At 35.0% G+C, this 19378-nt stretch overlaps 1 protein-coding gene across 6 annotated transcripts in view; it reads left to right on the top strand.

Annotated features, from left to right (window-relative positions):
• The window catches only part of CBLB (Cbl proto-oncogene B), a 79134-nt gene that overhangs the window by 31372 nt on the left and 28384 nt on the right, over positions 1-19378 (top strand). For all 6 annotated transcript variants that reach the window (XR_015744313.1, XM_087937376.1, XM_087937378.1 and 3 more), the window contains 6 exons: positions 1064-1210; positions 5582-5738; positions 6612-6733; positions 7434-7571; positions 8495-8582; positions 10200-10331. Coding sequence is in view for 5 of the 6 variants with exons in the window: in XM_087937376.1 (XP_087793502.1) it covers positions 1064-1210; positions 5582-5738; positions 6612-6733; positions 7434-7571; positions 8495-8582; positions 10200-10331 (784 nt within the window). In the remaining variant the exon portion in view is untranslated. The remainder of the gene's footprint in view (positions 1-1063; positions 1211-5581; positions 5739-6611; positions 6734-7433; positions 7572-8494; positions 8583-10199; positions 10332-19378) is intronic.

The raw sequence follows: 19378 nt of genomic DNA, 5'->3' as shown, positions 1-19378 counted from the left end.
GTCAGTGGGGGGAGAAAAATAGCAACTTAGCAGGCCAGGTAAGGAGTGAGTGGGCGGGGATGGTTCCCGCGGGCCATGTGGGCAGCATAGTCTTGTATTTCTGCACAGCCTGGATTAATTGCTTTGGGGGGGTGCTCGGGGGGTGACATTTCTCTGCGGCCCATCAAAATTTTCTCATGGCCCACCAGTGGGCCGTGGGCCACAAGTTGGCGACTGCTGGTTTAGGGTGTTTGATTGTTTCTCTGCTATTGACATTTTCTTAATTGGGATATTGTTTACTTCTTAATTGTTCCTCTAGTTTTAATCTTAGTATTAATCTCTGCTTATCTGGGTTATTGATTGCTGGTGACAAGGCTGGTCTTTTTTATTTTAGCTTCTCGATTCTCTCTAGTCCTCTGCCTGTTTGTCCTACCTAGTGGCTGTTACAGTCATTACTATATGTTGTAGAGTACTCTTGTTTTTTGTTCTAGGGCCACTTGTTCTTTTGATTTATTTAAGATATTTTGGAGAAATTTAACTAGTTTTATGGTGCTATATGGTTGGAGTACGTTTGACAGTTTTTTTCTGAAATGGTTAAAACTTGAAACTGTTGAATAAATGGTTATGACTGGTTCTCAAAATTCTGCCAGATAAAGCTTGCCACAGTCATGTAATTGTGAACTTAGCAACTAGCTCAGATTCCCAACCATTGCAATCACGTGATTGCAATTTGTGATTCCCTGCCAGTTTCCTACAGTCGTCAGGTATTTTATAATGTAAAGCAGTGTTATTAGATGGATGGATTAAATAACTTTTAAAAACAAGTGTGCTTTCTTGTTCTGTTGTCTTTCTCCCTAGAATAGTAACTGCTTTCATGATGGCTCTTTGCTTGTCAGCAGTGATTTAAGCTCTTTTATTCTCAGGTTACTTTTCTGCCTTTACGTTTCTTGTTTGTATTTAGGTGTATCTTCTCCTAATATTAGGAAGGGGAATTCCTTTTGTATGATGTAGCCCTTCTTTTTATGTGTTCAGTGGAATTTCATTGTTCAGTTTTTTTTCTTGTTTTTCTTTTTTGTATTGGCAGGCGAAATCTTACAAAATTGTCCCTCATCTTCAGTCATATGCTTGCAGAAATAAAGGCAATCTTCCCTAATGCTCAATTCCAGGGTGACAACTTTCGTATCACAAAAGCAGATGCTGCAGAATTCTGGAAGAAGTTCTTCGGAGAAAAGTAAGTTTCAGCTATATTGGGGTGTCAAACTCAAGGCCTGTGGGCTGGATCTGGCCTGTGAGGTGCTTAGATCTTAGACCCACAATGTCTGCCTGCAGTGCCTCTGCTAGTGAAAATGGGACGCAGGCAGGGCACACCCTGTTTTTGGTCTGGACGTCCTGCAGCACCCTGCCAACCAAAAAGTGCTGCTGGAGGCTGTCCAGCTTAAAATGGGGCACACAGGGTGCTGCAGGAGGCCGTATATCCCATTTCTCCCCTCCCCCGGCCCGACAACTATAAGGAAAGACAAGGGAGGACAACTATAATACTGATCTGTACCTCCAAAAAATCCAGTTTGACCCCTGAGCTATATCAATATAGAAGCTAGTGGTTATTTCTCCTGACTATCTTTATTACTTTTTGTTTCATTTACGTTCACTCATGTAAATTGTATAATATTATCACAAATGAAATATTATTTGAAGTGAGCTACAAATTGAATAAATAAATGCAAGAAATAAATAAAATACAATAAACAATGCTCTGCAGTGTTACACTTTCACATTTAATAGAGATTCCTGAAAAACTGTTATTTTCTCTCTTCCAGTTAAAATGGACCATTTTGGTAGTAATTTAGAAAGAATGATTGATGCAAGCATACTTCTCAAAAATTGCTAATATGAAGCAGACCTATGGAATTGTTTTAGAACCACAGGGTTATTGTTTGTCTAAAGAAACCTGCTCATGAAAGCTCCTTTAATCAACAAGTCTAATTGCCTTAAATTATCTTTGAAGCCATATTCGTTATAAAAATTTAGTTTGAAAATGCTTATTTGTTTTTTCTTTTTAACTTGAGCACAGATATACACCAAATCAAACTCTCAAGACGTTATGGTAATCAGACTAAAAACATATAAAGTATTAAATGCCTCTAACCCAATCAACAGTCTATATTTCATTTGACTTGAAAACGGTCTCTGGTATTCAATCTTATTTCAGCTGTTTTATCTTATTAGTGTATTTTATCTTTATAGAAACCTGTGATAGACAATAGACAAGAAAATAAACTTAATTATTACTAATTATTAATATATTACTAAATATAGAAGATTTGAAGATTTTATGAACAACGCATAATTGAATTGGTTTGTTTATATATCACAGGTCTTTACATAACGTGTGTAATTTACCAAAGGTTATGATGCAAATGTTGAAGATAAAATAACTTTGCAATAGGTAGTAAAATCATGTGTATGAAAAGTAAAAAAGAAGCTATTGCCATTAGCAACAGAATCTTGGGTAACCACTGTAATGTGGCATCAATGTTATATTAGTTTTACATTTATAAATAATATAGGTGATTTTGAGCCAGTCACTTTCTCTCAGCCCAACTCACCTCCTAGGTGGTTGTTGTGTGAAAATAGAGAGAGGAAAGCATATTAGGTGTTTGCTGCCTTGAGCGATCTATAAAAATAATAAAGGGCAAAAAAAAATCTAAAATAAATGAATAAAAAATATTTAGAAACAAACACTTATTAATAAGGAAGATTTTCAGAAGAAAAGGCAAAAGGCAGTATTAATTATTATCTACTGGCAAAAATCAAAACAGATAGCAAAAAATAATGGAGAAACAACAAAAGACTGGCTCAAAGTAGCATAAAATAAAAGCCAATCAATATTAAAAAAAATGGAGTTATAAAATAAAAAAATTAAAAGCAGCAATTAATACCAAATTACAACCATGCTTTAATGAGATAATGAAGCAAATATGCCTCTTTAGGGCATTCTGAATAATAGTCAATGAGTTTGATGTTAAGCTTCAAACAATTACAATCACATTTGGAATTGGAATTTGGGTTGTAAGTTGTGACAGTTGTAAGACAACTCCACAACCAGACCTGATTTTACATCTCTTCTTATGGTGGTCATTAAACGAGTTGCACAGTGGTACATCTAAATCACACAATTGTTAGCAAATCACACAAAGCAAATCAGTGTGAATCCATGCTCCTAAATGGAAACCAGCAAAAAACATTTGGATCACAGCCTCATGACCACAGGACGCTGCAACAAATTGTAAATGTGGCCCAATTGGCAAGCACTGAAAATGCGATCATATGACAACAGAAAAGGGCAGCATAATATTTTACGATGGCAGAAATAGGCCATAAAGCACCCTTTCTAAGGTTGTAGTAACTCTGAACAGTTGTTAAATGACCATTCATAAATCAAAGACTACCTTTAATTAAAATAAATATAGTTAAATGTCATGCGAACACAAATATTAAATGTTGGGGTACATACACCAAAATTCTATTTTATGGTTTTGAATATTCCTTTAGTTGTGGATATTGAAGATGTAGGCAGGCTGCATTTGTTTACTTGATTTTTGCTTATCTTGGCTGATATAACTAATCATGTTAGAAGTGGCCCCATTCAGGAAGAAATTTAATATCTCTTTTTGAGGGAGACCACTTGTCTTCCAGTTTAAATAAGTAAGCTAAAAGGCCATTTAGAGAAAATAACAACTTTATTTGGTAAGAAAGATGTGGTCTTAAATTTGCCTAAGATGTGTGAAAAAGCAATAGCTTTGTAAATCTAGACACATTTGAAAGAAAAATAAGTAACTGCTTTAACAGGCATTCCAAACAGGAAATTGGAATAAATTGCTTTGGTCTGTTGATAACTTTTGCCAGGAATTGGATATGAAGTATATGTTTTTGCTAGCTTGCTTGAACTTCCTAATGGCTTTTAATAACATTGGCTGTGATAATCTCCTAAATAAATCTAGGGTTGGACCCTGGGAGCACGGTTTTGCAATAATTTCATTCTCTTCTACAGTTGTTTCCAGAAAGTAATGCTATACACTGGTCTTTGATACCTTGGCTATTTGCCCATGATATCCTACACATTTCCATTTTCTCTATATGCTATAGAGGTATTCCTGCTTTTTTAGAACAAGGAACTAGCCACTTCCTAGTCTCCAAATCCTTGCTATCTCACTTGCAAGAGGATTTGTTGATTCTTAAATACTTTTATTAATGTGCTTGAAAAGAGTGAATAAGGTAAATAAGCAAATAGATAAGCAAAATATTATTGTATTCTTTGACAATGTGACAAAATTAGTGGACCAGCGAAATGTTGTGGATATAATTTACTTGGGCTTCAGTAAGGCATTGATAAAGTAGACCATAACTTACTACTTGATAAGGTAGAAAAATGTGGGTTAAACAACATTATCACAAGATGGATTCGTAACTTGCTGACCAACTACACTCAATGTGTAATCCTTAATTGAACTGCATCTACATGAAGGAAAGTATGCAGTGGGATTCCTCAATGCTCTATGTTAGGCCCAGTACTCTTCAATATCTAAATAAATGATTTAAATGAGAGGATATAATAGGAACTCATCAAATTTGCAGATGACACTAAGCTGACAGAAATAGCCAATGCTTAAAAAAATAGGCTAAACACAGGAGGATCTTGGCAGACATGAACATTGGACTCTATCTAACAAAATGATATTTAGTAGTGAGGAAAGTAAAATTCTATATTTAAGCAAGAAAAACCAAATACTCAGGAATAGAATAGGTGATCCCTGGCTCAATAGTAGTAACTGTGAGAAGGATCTTGGAGTCCTGCTTGAGAATCGCTTAAATATGAGCCAGCAGTATGCTTCAGCTGCCAAAAAAACCAACACAGTCCTAGGCTTCATTAACAGAATAAAGATTACGTGAAGTGTTAGGGTTTGACTTTTTCTAAAGTTAGTATCACTTTGTAAGACCACACTTGGAATATTGCATCCAGTTTTGGTTGCCACGATAAAAAATATGTTAAGACTCTAGAAAGAGTGCAGAGAAGAGCAATAAAGATGATTAAGGAACTGAAAACTGAAACATGAACGGATGCAGGATATGTATGGAAGTATACATATACATAAGGATATGTATAGTTTAATGAAAAGGACTAGGGTGACAAGATAGCAGTGTTTCAATATCTAAGGGGCTGCCACAAAGAATGGGTCAATCTATTCTCCAAAGCACCTGAAGGCAGGACAGGAAGCAATGGATGGAAAATAATCAAAGAGAGAACCAACCTAGAACTAAGGAGAAATTTCCTGTCAGAAGGCAGCAGTGAAAGTTGCAAATGGCAATTACACAATTGCAGGATCCTGCCGTATCATAATTTGGAGCCAATTGCCAAGCATCCAAATCATAATCAACATGATCATGAGGAGATTATGATGGCCATGATTATGGGAACCTACCATAACTCCTCCTCATTCAGTGCTGTTTTAACTTTGGTCACTGAACAAGTGTTTATTCAAGATGACTATTTCTAATTTAAAATGGTGTCTTATATAACATATGTATTGTTTCCTTATTGTAGGACCATAGTGCCTTGGAAAGTATTCCGACAATGTCTTCATGAGGTGCATCAAATTAGTTCTGGTCTGGAAGCGATGGCTTTGAAGTCTACTATTGATCTAACATGCAATGACTATATTTCAGTTTTTGAATTTGATATCTTCACAAGATTATTTCAGGTAATTTAGTTAAACTGAAATAATACTGAACATGCGTTTCCATATTATTTGAACATAGCTGGATTTTGCAAATTTAGACAAAAGAATGGAAGAATTTTATATTTTTTTCTGTCCATTTTTCCTGCTATGAGGAATTTTAAATTAGGATACCATTTCTTTTTAGTAAATTTGATATATTTTATGTTTTTCATAGCAGAGGTAATACAATTAACACTATATTACTAGTTCTGTGGGTAACCAAACTTTAAAAGGTACACATACAAATTTTTAAAAATGACCATTTGGAATAATGAATTCACATGAAAACATGAACTGATCTAGCATAACTATCTTGGCTTACTAAATCATGACTTATTAAGTTACAAATTAAATCCCATTTCCCTTCTCTACATGTGTTGCTTTCATTTCTTATTTTTAATTACTCCAAATTTTTATTCAGAACATGGAATTGGTTTAATCTAGGCATGATATAAATGTTAATGGCAGATTTATGAAAGCAGCAGATGACAGAAGCTGCCTCCTTTTCACAAAATAGTCCAAAGGGCTTGCATTATGATACTGCTTTCATCATTTTAATGAAAGCTTGTATGTATTTCATTAGTTTTGGATCTCAGATTGGATTGTTTTAGCGTGAACTATTTCCATATTCAGATTCTTAATTCTTTGCCCACTTTTAAGCTATTTTTTAAAATCTGAACATTACATTACAATGCCTTATTTTTTCACTGTAACTAACTTTAATTGGATGTTAACTTTGATGGGTAAGTATTACAGAAAATGTTTTCTTTATTCTTAGATGAAATTGAGGTGAAAATACAATATATTAAGTATTTACATATAAATACATATTTTATATGTTTCACTTACACTTAGCCTTGGGGTTCAATATTAAGAAACTGGAACTTCTTAGCTGTGACTCATCCTGGATATATGGCATTTCTGACTTATGATGAAGTTAAAGCACGGTTACAGAAATATAGCACCAAACCAGGAAGGTAATGAACTCAATACTTTTTTTGCCAATTTGCTTCAGTAGATTATGGAAGGTTGCCACTAGTTAGTCATGTTTCTGGATGGCTGGGAAATTATATAATTTAATGACATTGGACTACAACCAGCAACTTTTCAGTAAGAGATGATTTGGTTCAGGGGGATTGGAAGGAAGTAATTCAAAATCATAATAATTATCCCCATGAACAATATGTAGAAATGGAGGAAATTGGGAACATATTTAGCTAGGGGTCTGTTGAGAACAACTAGATTTTCTATAAAAAGAAAATGATTCGTGTTATTGTCATTCCGAAACAGTTGTGATAGGAAAACTAGTGACATGGTGAACCATATCAAAACAAAAGCACTTACAATAATGGTAATTATAGATAGGAATTGGTGGAACAACTATGTAATAAGTAAAACTATTTGACAGTAAAGACACTTTTTTAATCTTCATAATACTTTGTTAGTCAAACAGTTAAGTTACAGCTGAGCGCTGGGTCTGATACAATTAAATTAAGAAATAGTTAGATTTCCATAAAGCTCAACATAAGATTTTATTTATCTACTCTTATAACCAAAGTGGAAAATACTGATAAATTTAGCTTACACAAAATTCTAATTTCTCTTTTTTAATATTTTATTTATTTTTATTCTGTCTTTATCAACTCATTCACTGTGGCATTGTCCTTTGTTTTACAGCTACATTTTTAGATTAAGTTGCACTCGACTTGGGCAGTGGGCTATTGGTTATGTCACTGGTGATGGAAATATTTTACAGACCATACCCCACAATAAGCCTTTATTTCAAGCTCTAATTGATGGCAGCCGGGAAGGATTGTGAGTATGAATTATCTATATATAGAAGGTATGGTTTGCTAATACAACAAGCACAAGTTAAACCAGGGGTGTCAAACATGCCCCCATGGGCCTCATACAGCCTGCACAGCCTGCACCCATCCTGGCTCTGCAAATGCAAAAGCAATCCTGATACGCCTGCAGTGCAATCAGATTGATACTCCTGAATTAAAGTATTCTTGATCTGATTTGATTATCATAATTGTGAAATCTAGTTTCCCTTAAAGCGTTCAACTGAGAATTTTTCTTGTGTCCCCAATTAGGGCAAACGGAACTAGAATGATGGCAACTGTGAAGTGAAATCAGCAGTGGAAAGTGAGGTGCAGTTAGTAGAGGTTCTATGTGGAAGACATTAAGAATATAGATCTTTCAATGAAAAACAGGCATTTCTAGAAGGGAAGTTTTAGCAGGAGATACTTGTATAGATGATCTTTCAATATCATTCATTCAACGATGCTTCAAATTTGTGACAGTGTTGAATAAAGGTAGTTACAAAAGGTAGTCATCACAATTCGGCCAAATGCAACTCCCAGTTACATTATCATGATCCAGGCACTTAGCAACCAGCCCAGATTTCTGCAGTCATAATTGCAATTTGTGAGTTCCTGCAAGCTTTCCGCAAGCAAAGTCAATGGGAAGGCTGGCAGTAAGTCATGGCCATATGAGAACTTTGCTTAAAAACCCATGTAGTCTTTACTTAATGATGGCAACTGGAACTGCTGCAACTGTCATCACTAAGTTGTGCTACATGACATCAAGCTTTTCATTTAGCAATGGAAATTCTTGTCTAAATTACCATAGTAAACTGAAGATTATTTGTAATAGAAAAAGCAAAACGGTTTACTTATCATCTAAATATTCAATAGGTATATAAATGAAGAGCCAAACATTTATTTCCATTTCAGCTATCTTTATCCAGATGGACGAAGTTATAACCCTGATCTGACAGGACTATGTGAACCTATTCCACATGATCATATAAAAGTTACACAGGTATATTGTATGTTATTCACTTGAGTGTAATTCATTCATATCCATTAAGGACTTTAAACGGGGTGGGATTCAACCGTGTTACTACCGGTTAGGTAATTACATTTTTGCATCATTATAATTTAAAAAGAGTAAACACAGTTGATTGATAATAAATGGCTTCAGCCAACCACTAACCATGAGTGAAAGAAAAGTGTTTGTGTTATCATTTATAGTCTCCGAAAAATGACCAAGAAATAAATTCTGCCAGGGTATGTAAACTTATGAACACAACTGTAACTCTCCTTCCCCTTTATTAGTTAATTCAGCCAAGGCCTTTAGCAGCTTCGATCTGATGTCTTCTCCTCGTTGTTCAGGTATTCCATGAAATCTTAATTGAAATTCTTTAATTTGAGCTTCCAAATCTGTGATCTCGACTAGCTCCACCTCACACATAGCATTGGTCTTCTCCAGACCATGCTCCATAGAATCTACTCTGGCTTTCATCTGTTTTATCCTTTCAGATCTCTAATTTCTTCCCAGAGCTCCCTTACAAGCTCATCAATTTTGGTTTCCAGCTTTGACCTGACATTTTGAATCTGTTCTTGCAATTTTAATGAAAATTCATCCATAAATAGTTTTAAAAGATCTATATCTCCTAAGACTATCTGAGTCCATGAAAATTCTGAGTACGATTTTAAAATCCAATTTTGACTTGGCTAACCATACTAAGAAAATATTTGCCAAGATACCTCAGATATCTTTTAAGTATATATCACTATAAGCATCTTAGTTTAATGAATTTGTCATTCCTATGGAAAAACAAATAACTCAAATTAGTCTTTATTTAATTTTCAGAAAATTAATCATGACAAAGGCAGATTTTTAAAATTGTTTTTATCATTTTATTTAAATTTTGTTCCCTTTTCTTTTTCCTGTTGTTCATCACTTTAAAATTTAAGATTGTTCTATTAAACTTTTTTACAATATTTGGGGATTTTTACCCATATTTTGTGTTTTCCCCCTAACTTTAAATGTATTTATTTCAACAATGGCTAGGAGATAGCAACAAATCTTTGTTTGTTTAAAATTCTAAAGGGAAAATTCTAATAATATATACTTTAAGCACAGTTTCTGCTGCTGATCGAGACTTTGTATTACCACCAATATAACAATTGTATTATCGAAGAAGCTACTTATTAAATAATACCGAATCCAGTAAATATCAGAAAAATATTCCTTTCTAAAAGGCTTGATGCATTTAGATAAATCACAAAAAGTATCTGAGCTTTCTGAAACCTGAATTAATCTATTAGGGCAAGTTTTAATGATATTTCTCTGATGAAGTAGATTCTTGTGCAAGAGATTTGAGTCAGAATAACTTATTTTAGTTAAGGTGCTATAAGGTTGTGTGGGTGGTTTGTTATGGTTGTTTATGAGCAATAGAATTTTTATATAAATATATTTACATGTATTTGTTTGAAAAAGCAATAACATATATAAATAATATATGAATATATTCAGTAACAATTTGTCTTACTAGTATATGTTATGATGTAAAAGTTACAGCCTGAATGGTAAGCCAAGTAGCTCTTATATTATCATTTTCAGAGGCTCTTCATTGCAGTCATTCCTTTTCAGGAACAATATGAATTATATTGTGAAATGGGTTCCACATTCCAGCTTTGTAAAATTTGTGCTGAAAATGATAAAGATGTGAAGATTGAACCTTGTGGACATTTGATGTGTACATCTTGCCTAACCGCATGGCAGGTAACTGTCTTTCTGTAATCAAATTCATACATATCCTTTTTCTATTTCTCATTCTTTTTTGTATTGAGACTTTAATACGTTTTAGTTGGAGGAATAAATCTTGAAATGATAGTTTCTAGGGAAATAGGATAACTTCTTTCAAAATACTGTAATCATAGAACACTTTTATATTCTTTATCAGGAAAATGCAGTGTATCAAAAGGTAAGAAGATTTTTAAAAACTGGGTACTAATAAACCTGGGTATTGAATTTAACATTTCCCAGTTTTACGTAACTTAATTCTATTGTCCTTTCTAGTAAATCTGTTTAAAGAATGTTTGTAAGTAGCTGTTAAGGGTTTGACACTTGTAATAGCAAGGGAACATAATGGAGCATGGACAGAAAAATATTCTCAAATAAATGAGACAAAAATCAACCAACAGTATAATTCTCCAACTTAAGATGAATATTCAGTCACTAAGAATATTTTATCTGCAACATTGTCTTGTAACTTCTAAAATCACTTAATCAGAAAAATTAACTAATATTAACATAATATTAGTTAATTAACTAAATTAACATATTAAGAGACTGCATAAATGATAGGAATCCTCTTTAAAAATATGTTTCCATTTATTCATTGATAGGGATGTTTTCTTGGGAGCAGTTGTGAAATCAGTATAGAATTAGAAGCACAGTATCAGAATTTTTCTGGGTCAAAGCATCAGTGGGAATGTAGGTTTTTAATAAAACAAAAACATTTAATATATAGTCAAGCTGTAACTTTAGCAAGTGACATCCAAGTAAATGGAGTATTAAGTTTTTCTTCATTAACAGTCATTTTGTTTAAAATAAATTTCACTGCACATTTAACTTCTGTATAATTAACAAGCTGATGAAGAGAAAATAGTACAGCAGTTCAGTTTCTACTTGCCAATGTTAGTGTTTAATTGCTGTCATAATGGCTCGTTAGAGATGCCTAAGGAGAGAGTTCTGGTACTTTTTTATCATAATAAAGCATCTGTTTTACTTAATAAAATAAGTTACTCCCAGCTCCTTAGTGAATACAAAATCACATTTGCATGATATTTTATGCCGAAGGTCAATCAGTCCCTGTACATGTTGGGTATCCTTTGTTTTAAAGGCATTGAAATAAAAATACAACTAAAATAAGGTAAGATGAGATCAAATTTTTATCTAAAATGAACGTTTCTAATTGATTTCTCATATATACATATATATGTATATGTCATATAATTTTGCATAGATCAATATCTTACCTTAAAGTATAGAGCAGAAGTCTTTGAATAAATTGGCACTTTTTCTGTAGCAAACATTTAAAAATCTGACAAGTACCTGCCCAAAGCCCAAACTGAATGATGTAGGAGTATGCATGTGTTTTTTATTTTGATTTTAGATACTTTTGTAGTTCAGTTCAACAGAACAGACAAACATAATTCATTTGTATAAGCTTATATTGGTTATAGCAAGGCTAGTGAGGTCCACCAATTTTTCAGCTGACTAGGTCCAATTAATGTTTAAGTCTCTCAATAAAAAGAATTTTGGAAATCTTGGTTTGCACTACAATATTTAAAAAGCCATCGGTAAATTAAATGCCTAGTTTATGTATAAAAATGTAAAAGTATATAATTTACATATTTATAAGTAATGTTGTGAATACCTAAGAAGGATTGATAATGGTAGTTGGCTCTTCTGATCTAATACTTTAAAATTTGACATCAGTTTAGTCCTTAATAATATAAAAGATTATACTCCTAAGCCCTAAACTTTTCACTATATAAGTTGGAGCTCCACTGTTCTGAAAATCAAATATGAGTTCAATGATATATAAGCAGTATGGTTATGAAGCCACTGCAGTGTGACTTCCAGTTTGAGCTTCTTCAGCGACAGACCGAAATCTAGTCTCTGCGAGGCTTCAATCCGTGCTTGCCGCTGGAGTGCCCCAAGCTGGCTGGCTTCGGGGCTAAGCCACCCCGTAGAGGTGGTAAAGAGGGGGGAGACTCCCTGCAGGGTTGAGGAGAGCCGCATCTCTTCTCCCCAGCTGGCCATTACTCCCTTTCCTGAAGGCGGTTGCAGTGGTGGTCAGAAATGGCCACCACAAAGAAGAACTCGACTGGAAAAGAATGTGCAGGAGGAAGATAAGAGGAGAAAGTTTTGGTTGACTGTGTCAAACAGCAAAAGCAACAAATAAGGTACGCTGGAATTGAAACTATTAAAAAACAATAACATTGTTCCCTATGAAGATTTTTAAGCTGTGAAGGAGAGAGAAAAGGGAAAAGATTTGGTTTTTTTTCTCCTTTTCCTATATTGAGAGCTAAGAGACTGAAGTAAAAAATGGGGAAAAAATCCACTTTGACATCAATAGGCATTTAATGCGGAAAATAAAAAAGTCAAAGGGATAATAAAGATTTCTGGATAATTAAAAGCTTTTGAAAACAGGAAAGGAGAGAGGAAGAATAAAAGGGCAGGATCTGGAAGGGAGGAGACTGCCTGGAATTAAAAAAGAACTTATAGCAAAATCTCAACAAGACTTCCAAAAGATACATTCTAACTGAAATATCACAACAAAAACCCCAGGAAGAGAAAGTCGAAAAAGAAATAAGAAGATATAACTCGGGACTATCTGGATTACTTGATGATTTCTGGATTCTTGGTTATTGTTTTGAATGATTAAAATCAATCGGGTGGTTGTTTAAAACTGTTTAAAATGGCTCCACTTTTAGAAGAACTGAAAATGGAACTTAAAAAGTACAAAGAAGACGCACAAGAAGGGAGAGGTTCTTTTGGCTTTGTATTTCAGTTTTTAGAAATGGAGATTTGGAATTATGAGAAACAACAAGAAATGCCTGCAGAACAAGAAGATTGCGACAAAGAAGAAGCCATCTTTAATGAACAAGTAATCTTAGATGGGGCGGGGGAAAGGAAAGGGGGGAAAGAGAATGGAAAGTTTACGATTGGGAAAAACAACTCCAAAAAAAAATAGTGTGAAAAATAAGTATAAAATCAGAAAGCAACAGAAGAGGGAAATGCAGAAGAAAGAATTAGAACTAGAGAGACAAGGGGGTAAAAAGGGGAGGGAGAAGATGAGAGGGAAGAAAGAAAGGGAAAAAAGTCATAAAGGACAGAAACAAAATACAGAGAAACAGGGCCTATTTAGAGATAAAGGGTGAAAAATTAATGGAAAAAGGGATTCTGCAAAGGTACATAAGATAGTATGGTTATATTAGAAACAGAAATAATTTTAGAAAGAAACAGTGTATGATTAAAATGTATGATAAAATAGCTATCATAATTCAGTGGAATGTTTGTCAATAAATAAATGTAATATAAGGTATATTTAATGATTTATAAAATGTGAAGAGAAATAAGGGAAAAATTCATTATGCAGATTATATGTGTTTTTAAGGAAGTATGATATTTAATTGAAAAGAAGTGTTAAAGATGTTAAGATTTTAATGATTGTTAATGATAGAACTGAACTGGAACGGAATGAGGGTTTATAATTACATATATTTACAATCTTTTTTTAAAAAAAGAATATAATGTGTATTATAAGAATGTACCAAGCAGAATTCGATTGGAAATTATGTATTATATTGGAGGTCATAACCTTAAGGTATATATTGGTAGTTTAAATAAGAGTTGGATGGATGTAATTAAAAGATATAAGGGTGTCATACTCCAATTAGTAACTGTTAGTGATTGGGGACAAACCCCCAAGCAGAGTGTGCAGCAGCAGTCAAGCCAGGCAGCCAAATGAGAGAGGCTGGGCCCAAGAGTATACACACACTGGAGACAAAAACTGTTTGTAGTTTTAAATAGTTGTTTAATCCACTCAGAGTTTAAGCATTGTCAATCAGTCCATATGTCATTCACAAATATATCCATCCAGTAACTTAGTCCATTAACTAGTCAGTACTATGTCCTTATCTGCTTGTAAATCTTCTCCTCCCGATACCTTTCTCTCGAAGACAACGCTGAGTATTCACAGGATATCAGCTCACCAAGGGAATAGTCCTTTTGTTCAGCAGAAACGGTATCCAGCACAGTAGCCAACAAGCAGTAACAAGCAGATGTCTCAAACAGGAGTAAGCACCAGGCAGGCAGAGAGCAGAGAGACCAGAGAGAAGGTTACGTTTCTCTTACTGCCTTTTATTGCAGGTTGTAACCGCACCCTTAATTATCTAATTACATTGCAGTTTGGTGCTTAAAGCTACAAACACTTAAACCTAGGTTTATATATTTATTCACCCAAACCTAGTTGGTGTATCAATATACCCAACATTCTCCCCTTTTGGGTGATATAAATATATAATACCCTTACAATCTAAACCCATACTTTTCACAACTCTCTTGGTGCTTAATGGCACCTTGGGCTTTAGTAAAATTATCAGCTATATTGTCCTCCGACATGCAGTACTCCAGCTGTATCATTTTACTCTTTACAGATTGTCTAACGTTTAGGTACCTTAAATCCGTATGCTTGCTCCTAGTTTTTACTGCAATATTTGTGGCCATTTGAATTGCTGCCTGATTATCTTCATGTACAATTATAGGATAATTTACAGTTATACCCATATCATTCATCATTTGTTTATACATAATTAATTCAGTACATAATAGCGATAAACAGGAGAATTCTGCCTCCATAGTAGACAAACTTATATGCTGTTGTCTTATTGACTTCCAACCTATTAATGTCTTACCCAGCATTATGGCTGTTCCTGAAGTCGACTTTCTTGTGTCTCTTTCTGATGCAAAACTAGCATCTGCATAAGCACTCAGTATGAAATCACCTTTTGGTTCTAGATACAGTGCATGGTGTAATGTTCCTTTAAGATATCTTAAAATCCTCTTTAATGCTATCCAATGACATTGAAGTGGATCATTATTATGTCGTGCCAGTTGATTAATACTATAAGCTATATCTGGCCTTGACCAATTGCTAATGTATGATAAGCTACCAATCAAAGATTGATATAATACCTTATCAAATTTGGGACTTTGAGCATCCATTTTGCAAATATCCTGACTCATTGGAGTCTTTGCAGGCTTACAAAGTTCCATCTTATAATCTATTAGTAATTTAGATATCTTATCTTCCTGAGATATCTTAAAACCTTTCTGTGTTTTCAGTATATTCAAACCTAGATATTTCTTTATCTCCCCTAATTGCTTGATTTTTATTTTCTTGGCTAATGATGCTATTATTTTATTTGCTTCATCATTAGTCTCAGTAATCAAAGCAATATCATCCGTGAACAATAATAATAATGATATTTTCCCATTTGTCTCCCTTTTAAACAGACATGGATCGGCTAAACCAGCTTTAAACCCTATATTGTTTAGTTCCTTTACAATATACTGGTTCCATTCATAGCCTGATTGTTTAAGACCATAGAGGCTCTTCTTTAACAACCAACAATCATTATTATTTTCACCTTTAAATCCAATAGGCTTTTTCATATATACAGTATGTCTTAGTGGAGCGTGCAAGTAAGCAGTTTCCACATCTAGATGGTTAACTATATATTTCTTGCTTGCTGCCCACACTAAAGCTGCCCTTAATGTTGCTACTTTAAGACTAGGTGCAAATACCTCATCATAGTCATTGGCACTTTGTCTAAAACCTTGGGCTACTAATCTTGCCTTATGGATTATGTTTCCATCCTTATCAGTTTTTATCTTAAAAATCCATTTGCAGCCAATGGGTTTTATATCAACAGGTAATCTCACATTTTCATAAACTTTCATATCCTTCAAGGATTTCAATTCCTTATTCATTGCTGCATACCAACTTTCCTTATCTTTAGAAGGATACATTTTTATTTCATCCACAGTATATGGAACTTTATTAATCTGGCACACTGTGTTAGCCTGGTATCTATCAGGCGGTCTAGATATTCGTGTAGTTCTTCTGGGAATTACAGGGCTTGTATGAGGACTTTTTTGAATTACTACCTGTTCATGTTCCTCAGCTTGCTCAGCTATTTCTTCCTGTACGGGCTCTATCTCATCCTGTACTTCTCTCTTTACTTTATTTTTAAAGTTACAGGGATAATTAATGGGATTTCTATAGGATTCAATAATTATTTCTTTATTGTTATCCTGTTCTAACTTATCCCATCCTACGTGCTCTAGAAATTGGGCATTGGCACTACATAACACCTTAGATGTGCCTTTCTCCCAAAATCTATATGCCCTATGGTTAGCTTGGTAACCAACGAAGAATAACTGTTTAGCTCTGTGTTGCCCTTTACGCCTGAGTTGTGTAGGGATATGCACCCATGCTGGTGCACCAAATGTGTGCAGGTAACTCAAATCAGGCTTCCTGCCATGCCACATGGTGAATGGTATTTCACCAGTAGTTGTGTTAACAACGTTGTTCAATATGTTATTAGCACACATTGCGGCCTCCCCCCACAAAGAATCAGGTAATCCAGAATCAGTTAACATTGTTCTAACCATTGCCTGTAGTGTTTGGCCTCTTCTCTCAATAAATGCGTTGTGTTGTGGTCTGTATGGTGCAGATTTCTTGTGCTCTATTCCAGCTACCTTTAATCTATTCTGGAATTTGCTGTTAACAAATTCCGTACCATTATCTGTCACCAAGGTTATCAGTTGCCGTTTAGTTTTTCTTTCTGCAAACTTTAACCAGTTGAAGAAATGTTGATATGTTTCAGTTTTGCTTTTCATTAGGTAGCAAAACCCATATCTAGAATAATGGTCCATAATGCTCAGTATATATCGAGCACCCCCCATACTGGGTTTCTTTGGACCTATGATGTCTGCAAATACTACCTCTAAAGGTTCTTTAGTTTTGAAACCATTTAGCCTATTTGCAGGCAATATTTTACTCTTATCTTCACAGCAGACATTACAACGCAAATATTTATCACAAGGTTTTAACCTTATGCCATCAGATAACTCTACTGTACGTTTTAGCATTTTAAAATTTACATGCCCCAAACGCCTATGCAATAAATGGATACATTCATTATGAGGCTTTATATTGTTAAATACAGTCTGTGCGTCCCCTTTCTTACTATCATGTAAGACATACAATGCTCCATTTAAAGCTGCAGTTACCCTTTTGTTATCTCTTTCAAGTATGCACTTATTATTCTTAAATGTAATTACATAACCTAGTTTATCTAATACTCTTACAGAAAGTAAGTTCATCTTTAACTGTGGTACATACAACATTTTTATATTCTGGTTTAAGCATGGACAATATGCAATACCTTCACCCTTGGCCTTGAGGTGCCAGCCATTCGCGAGTGATATATGTTGAGAGCTTGTAGACATTTTTATAAACTTTGTCTTATCTCTCGTGATGCAGTGGGATGCACCACTGTCCACCACCCATAAATCATTTTTCACTTCACAGTTGCTAAACGTGGCTAGTTCAAAGGATTTCTTTGGCTTTTTTACATTCTGGCTTGGATATTAAGCTGTCTCCGGCTGTGTGGCAGCCATCCTGGCTGCCTCTTCTTCCTGCCGTGGCATAGAGGGCATAGAAAACCCTGAGGCTCTACAGGGTAGTTGGATTCTCCCCAGGAATCTCTCAGGGTACCCCTCTGTTGCTTCACCACCTCTTCAAGGCGGCTTTGGCATCTTCCGAGCCCACAATCCAGGAGAACCCAGTGCAGGGACGGAGAGCACCACTCCCTTGCGACTAGTGTCACCTCGACATCACTTCCGTTTCAAATTCACAGTCTCCAGCTCCACTTCTAGGCCATCGCACTAAGAGTCAACACCAACATGATGGTAATTAATCAAATAAAAACCAAGGTCTCACAAATAGCAGCATACATTTTTTCATCTGGTGTCAACAATTCCTTTATTTTGTTTAAAAAAAAATTAAATCTAGAAACAGCACAAATATAGACAAAACATAAAATGTACTGAAAGCACAATTAAATGAAATAATTGTTAAACTTATAAATGATAGAGAAAGAAAAGTGGTGGGACTCATCTCTGATGGGGGGCGTGAGTCTGCCTACCAAGATGAGGTGGACTGGTTGCTTACATGGTGTGGAGACAATAACTTGGTCCTCAACACCAATAAGACCAAGGAGCTTATAGTGGACTATAGAAGGAACAGATCAGATATCCAGCCCTTGCTTATCAATGGAGACCAAGTGGAGCAAGTGGCCAGTTTTAAGTTTCTGTGTGTTATCATAAAAGAGGACCTGACCTGGGGTGCTCACGTTGCAGCAGTGATCAAAAGGGCCCAGCAGAGATTATACTACCTGAGACTTCTCAGAAAACAATAACTGAATTAAAATCTGCTGGTGATCTTCTACTGCTGCACCATAGAGAGTATCTTAACTTACTGTACCTCTGTATGGTTTGCCAATTGCACAGTGGCAGACAGGAAAGCAGTCCAGAGGGTTAATGTAAAGATCATTGGTTGTCCTCTCCCCTCTTTGGAAATGCTTTAGAGCTCCCGCTGCTTTAAAAAGTTCAAAACATTCTCAAAGATCCATCTCATCCCAGGCACCCTTTTTTTGAACTATTAACCATCTGGCAGGCGGTAAAGAATAATAAAAAGGACAAATAGGCTGAAAAACATCTTCTATCCCAGGGCAGTAGCTCTTTTGAGTTCTACTGTATAGTGCAATGATGGTGCAGTGTCAGGGGTTTAGTTTCAGTGTGTGGAGCATGAAGGATGTGTGTTTGTGTTTATTTTCATGGTCATGATGTGCACTGAAGATGGTGTTTCATTTCGTTGTACAAGGTGCAATGACAATAAAGTAAAGTAAAGTAAACTAAAAAAGAATGAGGAAAATAATGTCAGAGTATATTCATTAACTGGCAGAGACATGGTTAACAAAGTCAGCAAGTCAGTAAGCATGGCAACAGACCAGCCAATGTGAGCTGACAGCCTGGGTGTGTTTGGCTCTGTGTGTTTTGCTGAGAATTGAAACTGAAACTAGAGCTCTCCTCTGAACTGAAGCTGTAACGTGTCTGCTTCTGTTTGTGTTTGGTTGTAACCTTTCCACGTTGGAAGAAACTACTGGTATTGTACATTTACTTATTTT

This window comes from Pseudonaja textilis, chromosome 7 (genome assembly GCF_049901715.1).
Source record: "Pseudonaja textilis isolate UNSWEBS1 chromosome 7, rPseTex1.2, whole genome shotgun sequence".
In the NCBI taxonomy this organism is placed as follows: domain Eukaryota; kingdom Metazoa; phylum Chordata; class Lepidosauria; order Squamata; family Elapidae; genus Pseudonaja; species Pseudonaja textilis.
The sequence above is the reverse complement of the archived record's forward strand: the minus strand, read 5'-3'. Positions and strand labels throughout refer to the sequence as shown.